This window comes from Chelonia mydas, chromosome 9 (assembly GCF_015237465.2).
Source record: "Chelonia mydas isolate rCheMyd1 chromosome 9, rCheMyd1.pri.v2, whole genome shotgun sequence".
NCBI lineage: Eukaryota > Metazoa > Chordata > Testudines > Cheloniidae > Chelonia > Chelonia mydas.
In genome coordinates, this window is record NC_057855.1 from 80,223,110 (window position 1) to 80,246,428 (window position 23,319).

Consider the following 23,319-nt stretch of genomic DNA (forward strand, 5'->3'; position numbering starts at 1 on the left):
TATGTGGAGATGATGGCAAACTTGGGGCTCTTCTGAATCTTAACAGAGTGTCTTTCTGTTAAATTTCTGGGTGTGATTACGCAATCCTTATTCGCAGCAGCAAGCACTTACACCTAGGAATAGACTCACTGACATCAAGGGGACTAGTCATGTGAGTAAACATCCGATGATGTATGCATCCGATGAAGTGAGCTGTAGCTCACAAAAGCCTATGCTCAAAAAAATTGGTTAGTCTCTAAGATGCCACAAGTACTCCTTTTCTTTTTGTGAGTAAACACTGTGTCTTCTTATGTATGTCCTTAACAATGCGATATGGGTTAGAACGAATAGAACTGCTGTGGTTTGTGAGTACTCACCAACCTGAGTAAGGATTGAAGACAATGAGACAGCCTGTGTGAGTAAGTGCACAGCTACTGAGTAAGTGTTGTGTACTGTAGCCCTTAGATTTCAATATAAAAGAGAATTTTTGGCATTGAACATTCTGGCTCTTTACCAGAGAAGGAACTATTGAACTGACAGATATCTGGTTTTAGACAAATGTAACTTGGGCCATCTCTACACTACCACTTATGTCGGCAAAACTTATGTCGCTCAGGGGTGTGAAAAAACACCCACACCCCTGAGTGATATCAGTTTCATTGGCATAAGTGGCAGCGTGCACAGTGCTATGTCGGTGGCGGCTCATTGGGGGTGGTTACATGAGAGATCTTACAGCAGCGCAGCTGCATCGATACAGCTGTGCCGCTGTTAGCTCGCTGGTGTAAACATAGCCTTAGAGCCTCGACTCTAATTCTGTTTGTGAGCTCCTTATGGTACGGACCTGTCTTCCCCTGTGCTGTGTGCAGTACCAAGCATACTGCAGGCATGAAACAAATAATAACAACAGTGGTGAGCATTTCCTTACTCATATTTTCCTGTATTTTTCAGTGTATTCATATAAAAACTTCTTTAGAAACCACTTAGTGTTCAACCAGCTTATTTCTTTAGCTTTCTAAGAAAGTCTTAGGTTAATTATGTGTGGAACATGGCTCCAAGACTAAGGCAGGTCAGAGTGTATTAAAGGGGATGGGACCAGGATGGATACATAAAAAATCTGTGAGAAAGGAAGCACCAGAACTAGCAGCAAGGTGGGGCTGCCTGGATGGTCAGCCCTTCATTTGAATGCAAATGTAATTTTGGGGCAGGCAGTTATCTGTGACATCAGGCAGAACCTTAGTAAACTGTTACTACCAGCACCTGGTAACACCATTGTTAATCATGTGTAGTAAAGAGACATCAGGGCTAGCATGAGTCATTTATAGAGCCAGTTGGGGCTAGAAAAGAGAGAGGAAGAAAGAGGAAGGCAGGAAGAGATCAAACAAACACTGTGAGGAGCAGAATGTCCTGGCAAGACAAAGCCAGGCTATGAGCATCATGTACGTGAGTTATCTTTTGGATAAAGAAACCAGCATGTATCCAGGATCCGTAAGGTGCAACAACAACAACAACAACCTGCCAGTGCAAAACTTTGTCTCCACTCCATCCTATTCAGATTACATGGGATATCATCATGTGCCAAGCATGGACAACCAAGGACAGTCTTTGGGAGCTTGGGGATCTCACTATGGCACGCAAAGGGAGGATTGGAATACTTATGGCCCAGGACCCTCCAGTACAGTTTCTGCTGCACAAATCAATGGCTCGTCTCCGGGACAGATCTCCTACAGCTCTGCTGATTACAATTCCCTGAATCCTGCTGGATCTGGGGTTTTACCTCCTGTAGGTACAATTAACACAGAGCAAATCTCTCCCAACAGTCAAAGGCACAGCTCTTATGAATGGATGAGGAAAACGGTGCAATCCACTTCCACAGGTATGTGGGTACTGAGGTTTATGCTGAGAAGAGCTTTCACTTTTTTTACTCAGTTTCTAGTTCATAAGAAAAGCTGGGAAGTATGCAGTGAGAGGAAGAATCCTAATCATTTTGATGGGTTCTTTTACTATCCGTTAAATATTGATTCTGCTCTTGAATGATGTCTTCGATCACATGCTGATTTATTACATTGCCATTCCTAATTTTTAGTATTCGGACACATGGGAAGCAACTTCTTTGGGCTGTAAAAAAACTGCTCAATGCAGGGAAGTTACTCCATTTGTGATAAAATGTGAAATGGAGTAACTGGATCATTGAAGAATATGATTCCAGTGAGAATCTTAAAGATCACAAGTGTTTTAAAAGCATTGAATTTTTTTTGTAACTTTCCATATTAATTTTCCTCTGGTCTCACAGTAAGCGTGAAAAAATACAGGCCAAAACTATATATTTGGAAATGTGTCAGAAACAGGGATTATAATAGAAATGCTCTCTCTGGCCCTGCAGACCTTACTCAGGTAAATAGGCCCACTAGAGTCAATAAGATCTGCAGTATCATGCCGCTAGCACAGAGTCAATACCATTGCTCCTTTTAAAAAAATTAGCATTTCAAGAGTGAATAAATGAGAGTGGATGAAAGGGCTTATTTCACTTTATAGATGGTGTCTTAGAAAAGGCAGGAATACAGACATCCATGGTTACACAGCTAGTCAAATACCTTGACAGGTCAATTTCTGATTTATAATAGTGAGCAAGTAAAAGCAATAGGTTGCATTTACCATCTTATGCGTAAAAGTAAGTCATGAAGCATTCAGAAAAGCAAAAAAGCAAAAATGAAGCAAAAAGGCTGCCTGGAAAGAACTAAGGAAAAGTTAATTGTGAAGGCACCTGATCCTGTGAAGTGCTGAGCACCCCTGGCTCCCATTGGCCTCCGTACCTCTTGGAGGCACTCAGAACCTCTTGGAGGTGCTCAGAGTCTTTCAATCAGTTGCAGTTCACGAAATTTCCTTTTCTTCTCTCCCAATCTCTGCCCCATGCCCTACTGTAAGCAATGTTGAGGGTTTTTTAAAGTAGGAATTAAAACTGTCAATTTTGGGGTAAAAACAAAAAAGAAATCTTAAATCATCAGTCAAAAGAAATACAGAAAATCATACATTAAAATGGTGCATCAGATTTCCTAAAGCCAGATTGTGATAAATTTATTAATGCTGAATAGTCTCTAATTCCGTGAGTAATCTCACCGAAATCAGTGGGATAAATTGTGGAGTAGGGTACTACTCTGGATGAGTAAGGACAGCACAGTTCACCCCCTAAAAATAAATATATGCACCAGGTTTTTTTAAAATCATATTTGCTTCTGACTCACCATTCCCCAACTGAAACGCAAACCAGGGGCCTAATCCTGCCATTATGCCTTGGCATAGTGCATCCTATTTGTGAGTAGTCCCAGGGAAGGCAATGAGATTACTCATAAGTGTTTTCAGTATAGGGGCTCAAATCTAAAAGTGACACTATGTCTCCCAAGTAACAACCCAGGTTGCCACAAGCCCCTGTGGGAGCCTAAGAAATGCTGTCAAGAATATAGAGCTACAGGGAGTTGGCGCTAACACACCAGATGGCAGGAAAACCTATCTCAAATAAAATAATCCCCTCTTGCTCCACCCCCAGCCAGAATTGTCGAACTCCGACAGACCCCACACTACTTTTTCTTTCTTCCCCTGAGCCCCACCTGTATTTTTATTCCTGTCTTTTTAGACGGCAAGCTTTTTGGGACAGGAACTTGTCTCCTTATCTGGCTGTGCAGTGCCAAACATACTGTGGGTCCTGTATTATAAATAACAAACAATAACATTCCGATCACCCATCTAACTAGCAAACCTTAGGCTCTTTCACACTCATCCTGCCAGGGCCTGATCTTATAAGGTGCATCACACTCATCTGAGGCATGGGGCACCTAGTAGGAATTCAGGGTGCTGCTAACACATTTCCACTCTACAGCACCTGGTTCTACAAGCCACTGACCGCCCTCAACTTTTATGTGCTTAAAAGGAGTTGAAGGTATTCTGCACTTTGCAGGATCAAGCCTCGCAAAGATACAAATAATTATTATCCAAGGCCCAAATCCTCAAAGGTATTTAGGAGCATAACTCCCATTAAAATCAATGGGAATTAAGTGCCTTAATATCTCTGAGGATCTGGCCTAAATGCCTATGGGGGACTAACTCCCACTGATATTCAGTGGGAGCCTATTGACTTAATGGGTATTGGATCAGGTCCTCAGGTCCTTGTCAAAGATTTGCTTCATTCTGAACAATAGTATCAAAACAACAGCTTTTCTTTCCTGCCTCCTCTTCCCTTTAGTAATTATTTTTTAAGCCAGGAATGCTCAGCTCAGATACAACAGCTGTCTAAGTGGGGCCCTGATTCTAGCCCTAATTCTGTTTCTTCTTGTCTTTGTTTTCAGAAGAGCAAATATTTCCCCATTTTCCAGCAGGATTAAAATTAACAGCAGCAGCACACAACACGTATAGGCCATGATTCAATAAAGCACTTCAGCATGTGCTTAATTTTGAGCGTGAGTTTTCCTATTACCCTTGAGCACATGAGTAGTCCTGTTACACATGTTCAGATGCTTTGCTGGATTGGGATCAGCAAGCTCAGCACTTTGTAGGATTGAATCCATTACACTTTGCACCCTCAAAGCCTTGTACTGTACAGACACTGATCCCGATCCAGGAGTCTCTTTAGGCTAAAATCACCACTGATTTCAAGAGTTGTTTTGCCTAAGCAAGGATTGCAGGATCAGGTCCACTGTTGAATTAGAAATCTAACAACCTGTGAAGTAGGTAAGCATATTATCCCTATTTTACAGATGGAAAACTTGAGGCTCAGAGGCTGACTTACCTACAGTCCCTCAACCAGTGGAAGAAACGAATCAGATGAATAAATTACTATTTGCTGTTTAAATGCTGTGAAACTATAACAATACAGCTAAGTGCCATGTCCAATAAAAATACAGTTTAATTATTGAGACAATTATATTAAAGCAAGATGATTTTTGCAAGATGACCTTGCAATCCTGCAAAAATTACTCCTATTAGTAATTCCCTTTGAAGTCAGCAGAGCTACTTGTATTAGGATCACTCACATGAGCAGTCCACACATGTGAGTAAAGGCTATAGGTGTGGGCCCTACACTGATTTTGTGGTGGGTTTTCCTTGTTGTTTTCTGGACTCATGCCCTGATGAATGTGGAAGGAAAATGTTTAACCTATTCTCTACTCTTCTCTTATCCCCTGGTCATCTTTCCACCTTTTGTTCTTCATTCCTATCATTACTATGGATCTGGAAAGGGAAAAAAAGGAATGCAACATACTCTTACCTTAAGCCATTTTTCTTTCTTTTTTTTTAAAGCAATATTAATACCAGGTCCTCTACTGGTGTAAAGTCAAGTCAATGGAACTATGCTACACCAATGGAAACTCTGGTTTTAGTATTTAATATTAGAGGCCAGCCTATAAGTCTTGTGGTGCTAGAATGCATTACCATACGGGAGATATCTGACTGTGGTCCATCATTCTCAAGCTGGAAGACATGCTTCATTTTGACCTGTAATGCCTTCTCTTACCAGCTTTAGAACTGGAGGGATTGGGTTCTGAGCCAGCACCTACCAACGTCAATGCCAACATTCTCATCGACTGCAGTGGATGCAGGATTGAGTGCTTGGTCTTTGCATGGATGAAGGTGCTGAGCATGCAGAAGAAAACAAAATGTATTAGACTTCAGAGAAAGGCTCAAGGGCAATTCCAAGGAGAAAATGCTGAATATTAAATATTTACTATTTTTTATCCAATGATATAGCTGGAGCAAGGCTCCTCTCACTTATCCCCCTGCCCTCCAAAAAATTACCACTCAGAGCACAGAACAAAGCCAGGCCAACTATCACTGTAGGGTGCTTTATGTGAAAAAAAAATGGAAGCTCCCCCCATATTTTCAAAAGTATTCACAGGGTCAATTTTTAATGGAAGGTGGAAGAAAATCCACCCTGGAAAACATTACAAATCACCACAAGTTGGCTTCACTACTTTCACAGAGATATTTTGTCATTTTCACTGAAGAGGAAGAAAGGTCACTTTTTGTTTTTAGAAAAAATAGCAACAAATTTGCAGTGAAACCATACCCCAACAAAGTATTTCTGTGACACTGGTGAAAACTTGCTTCTCCAGCAGTTTCACCAGCAGTGTGAATTTCTTCACACATCTGTAGGGTGGAAGAGAAGACCTGACATTAAATAGAAAGGGGGTAAGAAGGGTTTCTGATGGCGTAAAGAAGGGGAAGGAGGGAAACTTTGATTATGGGCAGAGCTTGTAATTTCCTGCACATGAAGACACGAAAGCTTATGCTCAAATAAATTGGTTAGTCTCTGAGGTGCCACTAGTACTCCTTTTCTTTTTGCATATCTTGTTTAATTACAGCTTTCTTAAGACACAGGCTACACTTACTGATGATGAGAGATGCTGATGACATCACTGGCACATGCACTACCAACAAAGATTATCTAATCTTTGAAGAGCATAGAAATCCCATCCCTTACCATCTTTAGAAAGGGGAAAATATTGTGGGAAAGAATCACATTCCTTTTAAAAGCCCAATCTTGCAAGGTGCTGAATGTCTAAAGAATGTATGAGAGAGCACTAACACTGCTACAACACTGCATATAAAACAATATATGTAACACTTTTAGGAATTTCAATTCATCCCTTGCTTCCTTGGCTTTAGAGAATCACAAAAAGGAGATTTCTCCTGATCTGGTCACTTTCAAATCTATCCACACCTTCAACAGCTTGTACACTTTTGATAGCCAAAAATCAGAATATTGGGTAGGGAATCCACTCAATCAACAGAGGGTAGTGGGGGGAAAATGGAGAGCAATTCTGCTTTGGATTCAATTGATTTAATTTGGTTTATCTTAGTGCAGTATCTCCAAGTTTATACTGGCAAAACCAAGAACAGAATTTGGCCCATGAGTTTTAGCATAAAACAACAGACTAGATTCAAAGTAGAAAATCCAGGTATTACAAGTCAGGCAGAAGTCAACAAAACAAAAAGAAAAATTCTGCACTTAAAATCTCATAATGGATCTTGACTCCAGTATGCTGCTCTTCTTCTCCCAGACCCACCATTCAGATCTGAGACAGAATTTCCTTTATACTTTGAAAACATGGGGCAAGATCCTGGTAACACTGAAGCAAATAAGTAATTTTACTCATCCGTGTAGTCCCACTTAACTCAATGGGACTTTTCCTGGGAGTAAAGTTACTGATACACATGTATGAAGGTTTGGGACAATGTAATGCTTCTGAAATGGAAAGATGCTAACCCTGTATTTTAACTATTAATGAATATCTTATACAGAATGGGGGAAAGTGTTCCTTGTCTTAATTCATTCAAAACTGCTTTGGTTTCATAACTCTGTTGAAGTCAGGGAAGTTACCCCAAGGATGAGTTTGGCCCTTTCTATCACTACTCTACAAAATAACCCCAGGCATATTTAGAGACGGGCTCAAAGCAAAACTCTGGATCCAAGGGCAAGCAAAATCAAAACCCAGATTTGGATTTGAATTTTGAAAATGCCCTCTGTCTTTGCAATGGACTGAATTGATACTTCCAATCCAGTCACCCTCAAATAGTGGGTTATACAAGGATCCAGATGTGAATTGTGTGTCTTGAACATATTTTGTGCCAGAATGTGTTCTCCATTCTACTAATTTCAGTTCCTCCCGTTTAATCAGGTACACCCGTTACCCCCCTCTGGCACAAGTTGCACCTATGTAACTGAGACCAAAATATGAGCCTCTATAATTAATATGATACTGTAGTATTGATCTAGCTCTCTCTATAGGCATAGGTAGATGCTAGATTTTTATGAAGGATGTTAGCTCACATAAGACAGAAGCTCCTAAACAGCTGAGAGAGGAGGCAATGAAAAAGGGGCCCGGGCCAGTTCTAATGCTAATTTATTTTGCTTTGTAAACTAGTTGTGAGGTCTGAGAGTATTTTTTTTCTTCCCTGGGATACATTGTCTTGGGGTTTGAGGCCTATCTGTCATATTGAGGCAACAGACCCTTTTAACACTTCTCTTTGCTTTGATATGCAGCCCTGTCTCTTCCTTCTCCCTCTTTTCTTCAGCAGTTATATTGCCGGAAAGGGTGATGATTTTCACAGCAAATAAAGAGGCCTTCTCCTAGCTTTATTGTCTTCAGAAGAAATGCTCTGTGAATTTTATGACCAATGGGAAAGCTCTTCCCTTCCCCCCACTTAGATCCTGACCAGAGTCACAAAAATTGCTAGAGTAACTAGCCTTCCCTCTGTGGAATTGTTAAAAACCCTTTTGCAAGGTGCAGTTTAAGTCGTAAATGTCAGGTGAACCCAATTTTTCCAAAGGCATTTTCAAATGAATTTTCAAACTTCCCTACACTTAAACTGCTTTTCAGAACTAGGCTATCCATGTATTACCGCTAGGAGGGCATATTACAAAGTAGGTTAGACCTCTGACTTCTGCTAGCCTATTAGATCAAGTCTAAACATGTGCAATTCCATGACAGAGTCCCCCAAGAGAGAACATCTCTAGTTAAATCGATACCACGCATTGACGATACCAGTCTGGCATCAGGAAAAGACTCAGGGGAAAAAAAAGCCTAATAGGGCAAATTTTGCTCACTTGACTCACCTGTGTAGTTCCATAGACTCCAGTGAAACTATTCACCTGAAGAAAAGGAGGACTTGTGGCACCTTAGAGACTAACCAATTTATTTGAGCATCAGCTTTCGTGAGCTACAGCTCACTTCATCGGATGCAGTAAAATTAGGAGGGTTGGCTAAAGGTTGGATTTAAAATTTACTTTTCAGCTTTAGAGGGGGAAATTGTAATTATTGTCTCCAAAAGGACTGTGAAAAAGCCAACAGCAGCATCTTTGCTGTTTATTGGCCAAATCTTTACAGCCTTGGAATTTTGGCTGAGTAAAAACTGAGCAAGATCCTCAGGATTTGGCCCAGAAAGAATGAGAGACATGTCATTAAATGTAATGAATGGAATTACAGGGCTTTCATAATCTTGCAAATGGTTTGGGGTTAACTTTTGGTTTGGGAAATTTGTTTTGATTTAGCTTTGGCAAGTGTATGAAAAACGTATTCCTTCACCCTCAATATAAAATGCTGTATGAATAATAGGGGTTTGACCCAGCTCCCAATAAAGGAATTGGAAAGAGTCCCATTGACTTAAATGGACAATAAAACATTCTCTTCTTAGATGCGCCAGGCAGACCTCAGCTCTGATATTCTCCTCTCCCAGTGGGTGCGTAAGGATTCTGAACACGTAGGAAAAGCAGAATATTTAAATCAAGAGCCACACCAGGCAAATCATAGAGAATTTTGCTCTTATTATTTACTTTTTAAAAAATCAACCCATCTCAACTAGATTTGTAAATTTCTGCTGCCTTTAATAAAGGAACCACAAAGTACTATCATATTTAAAAAGAAACAGAAGTGTATTTGCATGATAATAAACAAGCAAGACATGTATAGACAAATAGGTGCTGAGTTCTGCAAATATATTTAGCTTCTATTTCAGTTTAAAAAGCAAATAAAAATTCCTCCTGATAGATAATAAGAGTTTAATACTTAAAATCAGAAACTGAGAGGTCAGTCATGCTTATTCCAATTCTCTTCAGCCTACATAGATATCAAGTACATTTGGAGATAAAAGGGGATCTGATATTTGTTTATGGCTTCTGAATGTGAATAGAGTTCATGATAAGATCACCTTGTAGCTCTTTTGTGTACTTCATCTTAACACCACAATGGAGAGTTTAGGGAAACATTTTAGGCATTTTGTTCCACAGAATGACCCCAAATTCACATTTAAAGGGGAAAAAAACCTAAACAAAAACACAGGCTAGAGAGATCAAAAGAAGTTTAAAAATATCAAGTAAGGCATTAAAGCACCACAGGTGACCATGTGTTAAACAAACAATTTACACTTCCAATGAATGAAAACAAATGTACTTGATATCTATGTAGGCTGAAGAGAATTACTGCTGTTTTTCAGGACCTCTTTAATTTTTTTGTCAGTAGTATTTTGGAATTGACATCACAGCTAACTTGACTATTGGAATAAGCATGATTGGGTTGACTCTGCTCTCACTCCAGCATAACACTGGTGTTATCTACATTGGCTTCAGTGCAGTTACTATAGATTTAAACCAATGTACTCAGAGCTGAATCAGTGGGACTCTTTCCTGGGGAGGTGTCAGACTTGGCTGAAAGTATTCTTGGCTTTATGGACAGACTTATTCTTAAATAAACAAACAAACAAATATGAATAATAAGTATGAACATGGACAAAAATATTTTTCCACACCAAAATGTTCAGGCCTGTCTTCAAATTATACAGATTTGATGAGAAATGTCCAGATTATTTAAATACATATTAATACATAGTGCTTGCCCAAGGCTGAGCTATATGTATCATGGAGGCTAAAAATTCAGAGAGTAGGACCTTGTGTTCTTCAATCCTGGTGAACAGAGACCCCAGAAGAAAACAAGCCTGTCACACTCATTATATCAGGTATCATTCATAGCCATAGGCAGAATATAATTTATTAATTATTTGTAATGAGGTAGCACCTAGGAGCTCTAGTCAGGGAGTAGGATCCCATTGTGATTGGTTCTGGGGCCATGATGATCTGGACTTCAGCATTAACACCGGAGGAAGGCCAGTGAGAAAGGGAGCATCTATGGTCTTCTCCCTTTTTACTGCTGCTAGGACTGGCTGCCCGAAGAAGCTGTCTTATTATGGAATTAATAAAGTTGTAGCCTTCTGGGTGGTTTTGGGGAAGTCCCCCTTTTCCCTGAGAATCAGGCATTAACACACCTTTCTCAGGAAAAGGGTTTGTGAGTAAGCATGAACCATCCTACCAGGCACGTGCATTCTCCAGACAGGTTGCAGGCCATAATGGGCCTTGAGAGTAATGCAGGCTCTGAGAGGACCTTAGTTTTAAGGAGCTGTTTAGCGTTGGGGTAATGCAGACTCTGATAAGGCCTTGGTTTTAAACTGCTGTTAATAATCACTAGGTCTGTGATGCTCTGACTGGATTTAAGCTTTGACAAAGGGGAGGGGAGGGAGGTGACAAAAGGAGCATCTATGGTCCTCCCCCTTTTTACTGCTAATAGGACTGTTTACCTGGAGAAATTATCCTGATGGAATTAATAAAGTTGCAGCCACGTGGCCAGAAATTCCAGATGTCTGGATCTGTCCTCAATGGCTGCTGACATTCACAATTACTTTTTAACAGTCCATGTCAGCCATGTTCAGCCATGTCATGGACCCAGACTTGAAATGATGTAACGAGATTAGTAAAACACTGGATGCTGCAACTTTAGCATGGTCTCTACATCAAGCATTATCATTCTCTCAATCTATCTATTTTCAAATGAAAATATTTCATACTTCCATTCCTTGTGCTGACATCCAGGCAGAGATAGTTTGTCTCCATCTTTTAACCCAAGGGACAAAAAGAGCCGCCAATCAAACTATAATAATAAACTCGGCACATATCAATCATTATCATGATTGTTTTTACAGCACCAGACAGTGCCAGACAGACAGTGTGCTTTATAGACAGTGAAAGAAGCCTCACAAATCCCTCTTTGAGGCAGGTATCATCTCTGTTTATGGAAACCAAGCAATAGAGATGTTTTGTGACTTACCTAAGTCCACAGAGGAAGTCTGTGTCAGAGCTAGGAATAGAACTCAGATTTCCTAACTACCAGTCCTTAATCACAAAACCACACTTCCTCCCCAAAATGTGTTGATAAAGAAATCTGAGCATCCATTTGTCATCAGTTTACTTAAGAACAAAAGTGAAGTCTATGGGTCAGATTCAAATGTGGTGTAAATCAACACTAACTCTACTGAAGTCAATGGATTTACCCTGGAGTAAGTGGAAGAAGAATCAGGCCTCAAATTTTCAGGAACATTTTTTCAAATGTAAAACAGGTATTTTATGCTATTGAAGTTAAAAACTTTCGCTTGAAGCTATTTTCTTTCAAAACAGGTAAAACAAGAACAAGAGAGAAGTACCGGGTGGTTTACACAGATCATCAGAGATTAGAACTGGAGAAGGAATTTCATTACAACAGATACATTACAATCAGGAGGAAGTCTGAACTTGCAGCAAACCTAAGACTTTCCGAGAGACAGGTAGAGTATGGCTCACATACTCGGATTTCCCATGCATTGTTATTGTTGATCAGGAGACGACAAGACTGGTTAAAAACACAAGCATCCTAATGTCTCTAAGCACCAAACAACATGGCTGGACTCTGTTTGCAATGTACAAACCAGTAACTTATTCAGCAAAGTGTGATTACTCCCACTGGCCTTATCTCCACATTTCCCACCATTGCTAACATGGACTCAGCTGTACCAGTGGTGGCAATGATGCTAGTGCAAGTACAGACAAGGCACTGGCAGCTGGCAGCCTTTTAAGCAGTGTTGTTTAGACCTCCTCTGAATAGGGACAGATGAGATGGTCTTAAAACACCAGCAGCTGCCAGGGGGCTTGTCTAACCTGGTGGGAAATTTTAGCAAAAAGTCCTAGGGTGAAATCTTGACCCCACTGAAGTCAATGGGAGTTTTGCTATTGACTTCAGTGGGGCCAGGATTTCATCCTTAGTTTAGACATAGTAAGTCCAGTTGACAAGCTCAAGTATATTTAGGAAGGTATTTATTTATCCCCTGGGTTCCTCTTGACGTTGACGATTCCGTCCTCCCTCAATATTTCCTCCATTCTATCCTCTAATCTTGAGGTTCTATATTCTAGCCAAGAGCTGAATAAAGTTTGCTCTGGAATCCATCAATGTCACACTCCTAAATCAGGTGTTTGCAATGGCTGCGCACTGCTCCTGCAGTGCTTCCAGCCTTTTCTTCCTCCTACCAGTTGAGCGGGAAACATGGCCTCTAGCTCTAAAACACCTCCAACTCCAGCTGGTCCAGGAAGCAAGACACTGAGATAAGAAGTCTAGCTGGATCACCCACAGAGCAATGCATATAATTATTCCTTGGGCTAACATAATATGTTCTATTTCATGTTACCTGGGAGATCCTTTAATCATTGCACTGAAACTAGGCAATGAAATACAGAATTATGAGTTTTATTGATTGAGCTCTCTGAATAATTCTTGTTGGGTAATATATGCAACAATTTCACCTTGTTTTGTTTGCAAATTGTCTGCAAAAACATCAAGATTTCTCCAGTTGTTCAATGAATAATGTGCCTGACTCTCCTCTTTTTTGCACTGTGTGATGTGCAAAGTGGATGTAAAAGCTACCAGATCAGATTGGTAGCATTGTACATCCAGTCTGCCCTCAATTTACAAAGGTGTAAATGACAACATATGGTGGAGTGGAGAAACAGGCTTATATTTCATTAATAAGTATTGAGCTGCAGCGAGTTAGCAAGTAATTCATTACATATATTTGACTACCAGACATTTGAGTTGTTTTAACTGGACATTTGAGTCACATTATATATATTTATTCCCTGATTGGATAAACAAATTCTTCATATCTGGATTTAGGTATGCCCACGATTACTAATTCAAGATTCACTTTCTGTGAATATTCAGCCCAGTCATGTAATGTTTGAGTTACCTTGTATCTTAGGCCTCCTCTAATCACAAAAGCTGTATGTAGGGCTTTAATTATGCCACTATGGTTACAGTGTTACGCCTCACCCCCACCTCACTGTGGATGTAGTTATACTCATATAGCTTATTGCCATTCAGGAAGGGGTATCAGCAATACCAAGGCCATGTCTACACTACCCGTCAGATCAGCGGGTAGTGATTGATGTATCAGGGATCGATTTATCGCATCTAGTGTAGACACGATAAATCGATCCCTGATCGCTCTGCCGTCGACTCCCGAACTCCACCAGGGCGAGAGGCAGAAGTGGAGTCGATGGGGGAGCGGCGGCCGTCGATCCCGCGCCGCGAGGACGCGAAGTAAGTGATTCTAAGTCGATCTAAGATACGTCGACTTCAGCTACGCTATTCTCCCCCTCCCGCCCCAGTGTAGACCAGGCCCAATATAAGGCATCTGTTATACCATTATAACGGTGTCTACATTCGAGGTTATATTTTTGGTTTTAAAAAAATAACATACCTAACCCAACAGAATTATACCGGTGCAAAAACTGTGTGTACAACAGACCTTAGATTAGATCAGTGATAACACTGATGGTTTTTGGACAGGCTGTTGTGCCTGTGAGAAAAATGTGTGTGATAGTTGCCACATAGCATAAAGTGACTGTAGGCAAGATTTTGTAGCTTTGGTACAGTAGGTGCTGATAATCTGGGAAGCAGGGAAATTCATTCACCCTGTGAGATACTGGGAGAAATGGATCCTCTTATAACCCCAGAAATAGCTCATATGGATGGGAGGAGGGGTTCTTTCCTGCAAATTAAAAATTAAAATACAAAAAGGTGATTGTGATTGGTTAAAGACTCTACTAACATTAATGAATGATAATGACATATATATATATATACACACACACACACACAGAGAAAGCATGCACACAACATTTTGCTTTGATGGATCTCAAAATACTTTACAAACTTTACCACAGATACATATGTATTGTTTTACCCACATCTCAAATATAGCCACTGTTGAAATGAAACACAGCAATTATTTACCTAGGGACAGCAACGCTACAGAACAGTGTTTGGACAAGAAAAATTAATACTAAATCCAACTGAAATTGCTTTTGGAAATGTAGTAAGCAAAATGGGCCTGTTGTTAGGGGAAGACAGAAACAAGTGAGCAGGGGTGGAGGGTGTTGAGGCGGATGCTGGGGAACAAGGAAGAAGAAGGAGAGAATTAGACTGGGAGAAAGAAAACTATTTGTAGAGCAACTCAACAAGGGAAAACGGCCCCACGGCCCCACAGTCCATGACCCACAAGCCCGAGTCAGCTGGCATGGGCCAGCCGCAGGTATTTAAATATAATTTAGACATACCCTTAGACAGGACAGTAATGGGGGAGCTATAGCATTACCTAAAAATGAATAAGTCTCTTATTTTGGGTTTTGTCACCATATAATTTTTTTCTAAAACAAAGAAGTTTGGAATTTTAAAAATTCTTCGGCATAGCACCTATGGAGAACACCCATTTTTATTGCTTTGCCTTCTTTCAGCTCACCACAGTCTGTGTCTTTCCATAATGTTGGCAAAAAATAATTGCTCAATGAATCCCATTTCTCATTAATTCACAGATTTCTCCTAGGATTATAAAAAATTGGTTGCAACACTACTCTGTTTCTGATCTGAACATCAAAAGGATGGCAGATTTTTTTTAATTGTCATGATAATTCTGCCTCAGTAAACAGATTAGACTTCATACAGAACTACTTATGCAGTTCCTTAGCTGGTATAAATTGGGGTCAGTTTACACTAGCTGAGGATCTGCCCCATGATCATTATAGATGCAATAGAACTTTTCACAAGAGTAATGAGTAAACCCTAGATTCCTGGTCAAATTCCATTACATTCTGCTGCCTCAAAATACCCCTTCCCCCATAGTTTCAATTGGACACAATATTCTTCATTACCTATCCTACACTGTTGCTGATTCTTTATTACCTACCCTAAAAAAACTGTAAGTGTTATCGCAGCATGCTCTTCAACCATTGCTTCATTTCACCGCAAAGGTGGCTGCATTTCAGTTGAGAGTGAAGTAATGAATTGAGTATGTAGTTATTCTGCCCTTCAACGTGTGTGCACATTGCCCACTGACTTCAATAGACTGTATGCACATATATACTGAAGGGCAGAATTTGGTCCATATCTGTTTGTAAAGCACTTTAGGGGCCTTCTGTTTGAGAGAAACGACAGAAATGTAAACCATTAACATTATTCTGGAACACAGCAGAATACTATGCAAATCGTGTAGCAGGCCTCAGCCTAGCGCTCCTTACCTAAAAGGTGAGGTCAACCCAGTGTAAAGAAATAATTATTAAAAGATGTATTTCTGAGTTAAACTGGAATATAGGTCACTGAAAATGATTTTTAATAAGAAAGGGGGTTGAAAGGTAAGTTTTAAAAAAGGCTGTTTTCTCTGTCCCAAGTGGAAGAGCTGGGGTCATTTTACAAATTATGAGCAAACTTTTCAAATGTGTATGCCTAAACAGACAGCTAAATCCATATTGAGGAACTGGTATAAATCAGGACCAACTCCACGGAAGCCAACAGAGTTACCCTGCTGTAAATTTGATGAATGTGAGAAGAGAAAAATGGCCTGGGTAAATTGGCCCTGATCCTTTGATTTGGCCAAGCTGGACTCAGTGCACAACCAAGGCAGGGGCTAAGGTGGCTGTAACACTACTTGTATGCTCCCTTGATCTCTGGGGCTATTGATGCCAGGTCAGTCCACACCATTAATTAGAGCAGTCTCAAGCATTTGGATATCACAGTGATGCATGCAACATAAGAATTTAAGTAAGATTTTGTACACACAACCTAAATATATTACATATAAAAGGGCCAAAAAATAAGACTCTAAAAACAATAAATCTCCCAACACTGAGAAGCTGACTTATCAGACTGCATTCTGTTACCTCTTGAAACACCTTTTCCTTTGTTCCTCTGCAGGTGAAAATCTGGTTCCAGAATCGCAGAGCCAAAGAAAGAAAGTTAATGAAGAAGAAAATGACTCATTTTGATGGCACCAGCCTTGGCTCTATGCAGAGTGACTCTGGCTCAGTGAGCCCCATCCCAGTACATAACCCACAGACTCATTCGGAAATGTCCAGTTCTTTATTTCCCCCGCCACCTCCTCCGCTTCCAATGAACAGCTTACAGCACAATGGGAACCTTCAGCAGGTTGTGGCCTCTCAGTAAGTCCATTCAAAGAGTTATTTTATAAAGAACATTATAAACCAACAGTACATGGAGCACTACCATTCAAAAGGGGACAGGACAGCCAGAGCTGTTTCGCAAGAAATTCCAGCATCACAACAGCCTTGTGCGCACAGGCTCCACGTACAATCAACTAAGGGCCAAATCCCCAGGGCCTGTGAAAGGACAGTGGAAAATCCCCAAAGCCAATGGAACTACTGTGTGCAAAGGGTCCTGGTTGGATGCTACATGGGGATGCCAGACCCTCTCTGGGCCACAAAGCAGGCATTTCCCATGGCAGTGCAGAGGGTGGGCTGGGAACAAGGGGTGTCCAGTTGTTCTGCTACTATGTGGATCCACTAGCCAAAAGATGTATGAAGTGGACCACAGGCAATGCTGCATTCCTGAGAGCAAAACAGGGACTGTGCATGTGCTCTGTGCCCTGCCACTGGATTAAGAGGGAAGATTCCTCCCCCTTCTCATCCTTATGTAGGTCCCACGTGCTAATTTCACTTCCTCAAGCTTTGCACATGGGTCCAGGATTTGGCCCTGAAAAACTAGTTCATGCTTTGGACGACTTGATTGAAAACCTAGATCAAGGTGGCTACAGACTGCTGAGTTATTGTTGGGGAGAGTCCAGCTTGATTTTTTTTTTTTAAAACAGAAATCACTTCCAAGGCTAAATAATACTAGAACAAACACGCGCTCTTCAAATCATCCCATAAATGTTTCCGGAGAAACATTATGGAACTGTGAATCTTGGCCCATTTTCACTCATGGTGGAAGAGATCATTTCAGTCCATTTTGTTTCTTAAAGAAATAGTGAAGGGAGAAAAATTCTTAAAACGTAGATATACTTAAGGGAACAATTGCATTTTGTGAGACAATGAAACCATAGATAAAGACACATCTAATGCATCCACGTAATGTTTAAATTCCTTGAAATTTAGTCTGGTTTTCAGACATATTAATATTAAAAAATAGAAAGGCCAGATTAATGGGAGACTAAGCAAATCAATATCTTGGTTGAATAAAACCTCGGGCCAATATTTTAAATGGGTCCCTAATACTAAGGTGCCAAATCCATATTTAGGCACCTAAATAAGTAGCCTGATTTTCAAAAGTGGTGCCATCTCATTGACTTCAGTGGGAGCTGTTGGGTACTCAGCACTTTTGAAAGTGTGGCTACTTATTTAGCTTTAGGCACCAAGGGTAACATTTTCAAAAGCACCTAAATAGCTCTGTCCCATTGTTAAAAGTGACAGGCTCCTAAGTCCCATTGACTCTCATTAAGACAAAGCCTCTTAAGTACCTAACATGGTGACAGGTTTCAGAGTGGTAGCCGTGTTAGTCTCTAAGGTGCCACAAGTACTCCTTGTTGTTTAAGTACCTAAGTCACTTTTGGAAATGGGACATAGATTCCCAAGTCACACAGGCACTTTTGAAAATTTTACCCCAAATCTTGGCCTAAGCGTATGTACATTCTTGTTTTCCTTTTAATTATATATCATAATATTATTTTGATGATCTAACGTGGGTAATGAAAAATTACTTTGTATATAAAGAACTCTAAAATAAAGTGACTTTTCAATAAGTGTTTCCAATGTGGTTTAAACCTACTGCAGAAAATGATAATGCAGAAAGGATTTTCATCATCAGTCTGTTATTTAATATAATTATGATATAAAATTTAAATATATAGTATAGGTGGAGGTGTTATGGTGAGAACAAGATGGCTCAGGCGTTTGGTAATGTCACGTCTAAATCACCAATTTTAGTGCAACTCAGATCATTAAGGATCAAAGTTTTTTTAATACCTCATGGTTGTGCAATGGCCTAAGTGAAATAAGGTTAGAGGTCCCAGTCCAGCTCCAATGGGCATGTGTTTGTATCACAATGCCCTCTAAATGCCCTCTAAAATTGCCTTCCTGGTCGGCAGTAGCCACATAAGGTGTTGAGACTAAATTCAGCCTTAGAGGTGGCCCTTCCGTATCAAGGTTCAGGCAGATTGGCTGGGCAGCCTGAGGGAAGTCTGCACTGCTGCTGCTGTTCTGAGAGGTACAGCGCACAAAGAGGAAGTCATTCACCATGGCAATCTGTGTGACAAATTCACTGTATCAACACCTAGAGATGGTTTGGAAGCTCCTACTGCCATGACGGGCAGGGCTCCGAGTTACTACAGAGAATTCTTTCCCAGGAGTCTGGCTAGCGGGTCTTGCGCATATGCTCAGGGTCTAACTGATCGCTAAATTTGGGGTCAGGAAGGAATTTCCCCCTGGGTCAGATTGGCAGAGAGCCTAGGGCAGATTGGCACTGATCCTGCTTTCCTCTACAGCAGGAGGCATTGGTTACCTGCAGATTTAAACTAGGACAGAGTTTCTCAAACTGGGGTCCGCAGACCCAAGACACTCCAGGGAGGCTCCGTGGGCCGCCCCCCGATCAACTTCTCCCCCTCCCTCCCAGCGCCTCCTGCATGTCGGGGAACAGCTCTTCAGCAGTGTACAGGAGGCGCTGGGAGGGAGGGAGAGGAGCAGGGACAGGGCGCACTTGTGGGAGGGGGCAGAATCATGTGCAGGGCCGCCAGCCCTGCTGATCAACTCCTCCCCCTTCCTCCCAGTGCCTCCTGCACGCTGGGGAACAGCTGTTCAGTGGCATGCTGAAGCCGCTGGGTGGGAGGGGGAGGAGCATGGACTGGGCATGCTCGGGGGAGGCGGTGGAAAGAGGTGGAGAAGAGGAGGGGCAGGGGTGAAGTGGGGGTGGAGAGAGGTGGAGCGGGAGGGGAGCCTTATGGAAAGGGGTGGAGTGGGAGCATGCCCTGGGGCTAAGTGGGGGTCTTGGGGAATCCGTGAAAAATTTTAAATCAAAATGGGGCTCCTCGGGCTGCTAAAGTTTGAGAACCACTGAATTAGTATAAATGGTGGATTCTCTGTAACCTGAAGTCTTTAAATCATGATTTGAGGACTTCAGTAACTCACCCAGAGGTTAGGAGTCTATTACAGGAGAGATTTCATGGCCTGCAAAGTACAGAAGGTCAGACTAGATGATCATGATGGTCCTTTCTGACCTTAAAGTCTATGAGAATTATGGAGAAAAAGTTCATGGTCCATAATGGTCAGAATTGGGCACAAATGAGGCACAGAATGAAGACACATATACTGCTAACAAAATTACGTGTAATGTATTTTATTATCTGGATTTGCATTTCATATCCAATATTTGGTACCTGAAAATGGTGAATTTATCACTTACCATTGAAATATGTAAGAAGTTACTCTAATCAGTCTATACTGGCATACTGAGACAGAGTCCAAAGTGCACTGAGGTCAATGGAAAGAATCCCACTGATTTCAATGTGCTTTGGAAGCAGGCTCTTGATTACAGCATTTTGCTACCAAAGTGATTTATCATTTGCATTGCTAACCATGTCAACCGTATCAAGACATATTATCTTCCAGATATGCCCATCAGAATTGCAAACAACAGCCATCCGACTTTGAATTAAAGGAAAATTGTACATACACTGTGTACATACACTGTGTATGGTATTTCTTCTTTATATTTTAAGCTTGATCTCACTTGATTTCCAACAGACAGAGAAAAGAGGACCCTTCTAAAGGAAAGTGGGGGACAGACACACAATCAAACTATAGAGATCAAAACAGTAAAACATTTTGAAATTCTAAATCTGAAAATTATAACATTGTGCCTACTGTGCCTCCATATAGTAACTTCGGGACCAATCCTATGAGGTGCTCAGATACTTAGGCAAGGTCCTAACTGCCCTCAACTATTATTGATACTAACAGAAAATGAAGGTGTTCAGCATCATGCAAAAAGGTGCCCCACACCCTGCAGGATCAAGTTCATAGTTACCTACTCTTTCTTCACATCTCTGTGAAGTGCTTTAAAATTCCATTGCAGGATTAAAGGAAGAGAAATTCAAGTCTCTAACTCAAAAGCTTCTGTATGAAAGGAAAAATATACCCAAGCACAATCGCTTGTTCTTTATAACTAGACAAACATGCCATTCAAAGAATGAGGGGTCTGGCAAAACAGCCTGTTTTATCTTGTTTACATGCAGAAGAGTTATTGAGGAAGATAAGTGATCACTTTGAAGACCTACCTCATTTCTGTTCCAGTTTGCTGAAAGCTTGCTTGCTATAGGTTGCTATGCGTTTCCAATCAGAGGTTGTTAAGTACACAAAATGAGGCTGAATTTTATTTGCAGAAGCAAATGTTCAAAGGTTAACATTTATTGCCCCAAATGCAGTATCTATAAACCGGGATAATACTTTAGGGATCATTAACCTTCTAGTTATGCCAGCGATAAACATTTTGTAAAACATACAGGTAATCAATTCAACTAAATATCTTAAGTGTGCTTTTGTTCATTATAACATGGATTGCCCACAAATGCACAGAATAATATTTCTCATGAAGAAATTTGCCAAGTATATTTGCCTACATTATATGTGATCAGCACAATTAGAAATAAAAAGAGACAGATAAATGCGGAGCCAATCAGCAATAGAGGTGGTTTGATCCAGTCGGCTGAGTAAGAACCAGAAACCAGGAACTGCTGGTGCTAATCTTAGCTCTGACACCAACTTCCATTGTGGTTTTGGGCAGATGACTTAATCGCCTCTCATTTTCCTCACATCTGTAAAAATGTGGATAACACCATAAGATTGTGGTGAAGAACTACTTGCTAGCAAAGTGCCTTGAAGAAAAGCACAATGTAGGCATTATCATCATCACACACCAGATTGTTTCACAAAGGTATTGAAGCTCTTCATCTTTATTGTGATTGGACACAAAACTGTATAAATCCAAGCTCAGATGATTTCAGTGATACAACCTTGAATTCTCACTGCTCAACAGGAAGCATAAATAATATTAAACAGGGAAGATCTGGTACAAATGAGCAAGACATGCAAATTCAAAACCATCAAACTTGAATGATTTTCAAAAACTAAGCTGTGCAATCTCTGCAGTAAACTGGACATTATCCAATGCATAAGGAACAAACATGGTTGAATTTCAGGCATGTGCCACCTTCTATTCCAGCTGTTTTTTCCTTGGGCAAATATATTTACTCTGGGCATAGAGATGGAAGTCTTGGTCCCAGTTAGAACCCTTATTCAATTTTCAAATATATTAATGCAGTACAGACTTGTTCCAAACCGAAATCTCTACATTTGTAATTCACAATGAAATGCTAAAGCCACATTTGTCTTGACTGGCCAAATAGTGACTATCACATGTAGTCCCATTTTCTAGGTACTGAAAATAGTTGTCACTATCTGGATACATGGTCATATGTGCCTGATTGCTTGCCAGCACATGCATTGACACCAACATCAATGACATGAACGCAGAACAGGGACAGCAGAAGTAGTTACCAAAGCATCATCACCAAAAAGCATTCCAGCTCCTTTCCTCCAGTATTTAAAGAGTGCAATTAGTTCCCTGTGCACTCTGCAGTGAAGAAGACTCCTTTCCTACTGGATGTCACAAAAAATGGAGAGGTAACTTTAGGACATACCATGCATGTTCCATTCTAGGGTTAAATAATCTCCTTTGCCAAAGTGACCTATACTCACTCAGTTACTCGGTGGACCCCATGCTGCCAGGATGTACTTTAAAGCATCCACACTCTAGAATGGTGTGACTCCCCTTCAGTCCTGAACCACTCCCTCCTGCCCTTTATATAAATCCATTCTGGGTTGCATGAATTATGTACATGCCATTGATTTATGAAATGGAAAAGACAGCACTAAAAATTATTCATTATTATAAAGAGGCACACAAGGGAAAAGCCACAGAGGGTTATCATGGCCCTTACACACACTCTCTCTCCTCTCACAACTAATTGATAGCTTGAAACATTCTTTTGAAATGTTGTTAAAAAACGAAGTATATAGAATTCAGAATGGCCACCTTCAGGAAATCTCCATGGACAGCTGACATGCTGATTTCCATCATCTTTCTCTTTGCTAACAAAGATTTTACATGCAAAAATTCCTGATGCAAAGTTTCATCACCTGATGCATCCATTCTTTTCCAGAAAGGTCCAATGCAAAAAGTGAGCAAATAGTTCAGCCTCCATGTTAAAGTTAAACACATACGTAAGTGCTTTGCTGGATCTGAGCTGGTAAGCCATAGTTCTCACTAGGGACACACTGAGTTAACAAAGAGGGCAAGCTAACCAGCAGTCCGCCCTATACCACTGAGCGAAGTAGCTGCCTCACTGTCCCATGACCAGGACATGACTCATGGAGGGTTTCTGTCCATTCCTGTTAATTTCCTACCAATCCAATCAAGATTAACAGCAAATTCTAAAATTTAGATGGCTTCAAGCTACTAGCCTGTTGGCGGAGCCTTTAGTTTTATTTTTACTGCATGCTCATCACTTAGCCGTGAAATGTTGAAGACACAAGAACCAGTGTGTGGAACAACAATAGTATGTTGGCAGTTTAGTTATCTTATGTTGGTATGGATGCTAAAA

At 40.7% G+C, this 23,319-nt stretch overlaps 1 protein-coding gene and 1 long non-coding RNA gene across 6 annotated transcripts in view; one reads left to right on the forward strand and one right to left on the reverse strand.

The window, feature by feature from the left end:
- Positions 1-23,319, reverse strand: part of LOC119567038 — a 77,584-nt gene that overhangs the window by 22,440 nt on the left and 31,825 nt on the right. The gene's annotated exons all lie outside the window — the stretch shown is intronic.
- Positions 1,348-16,814, forward strand: LOC102930124 (homeobox protein CDX-1). The gene is made up of 3 exons (XM_007060174.4): positions 1,348-1,852; positions 11,966-12,111; positions 16,566-16,814. The coding sequence occupies exons 1-3, from the start codon at positions 1,405-1,407 to the stop codon at positions 16,812-16,814; spliced, it is 843 nt and encodes a 280-aa protein (XP_007060236.3). The 5' UTR covers positions 1,348-1,404.

Coding starts and splice junctions, on each gene's coding strand:
- LOC102930124 (XM_007060174.4), top strand. CDS start 1,405: ATGAGCATCATGTACGTGAGTTATCTTTTGGATAAAGAAACCAGCATG. Junction 1,853..11,965: donor GGTGCAATCCACTTCCACAG/GTATGTGGGTAC, acceptor CTTTCAAAACAG/GTAAAACAAGAACAAGAGAG. Junction 12,112..16,565: donor TAAGACTTTCCGAGAGACAG/GTAGAGTATGGC, acceptor GTTCCTCTGCAG/GTGAAAATCTGGTTCCAGAA.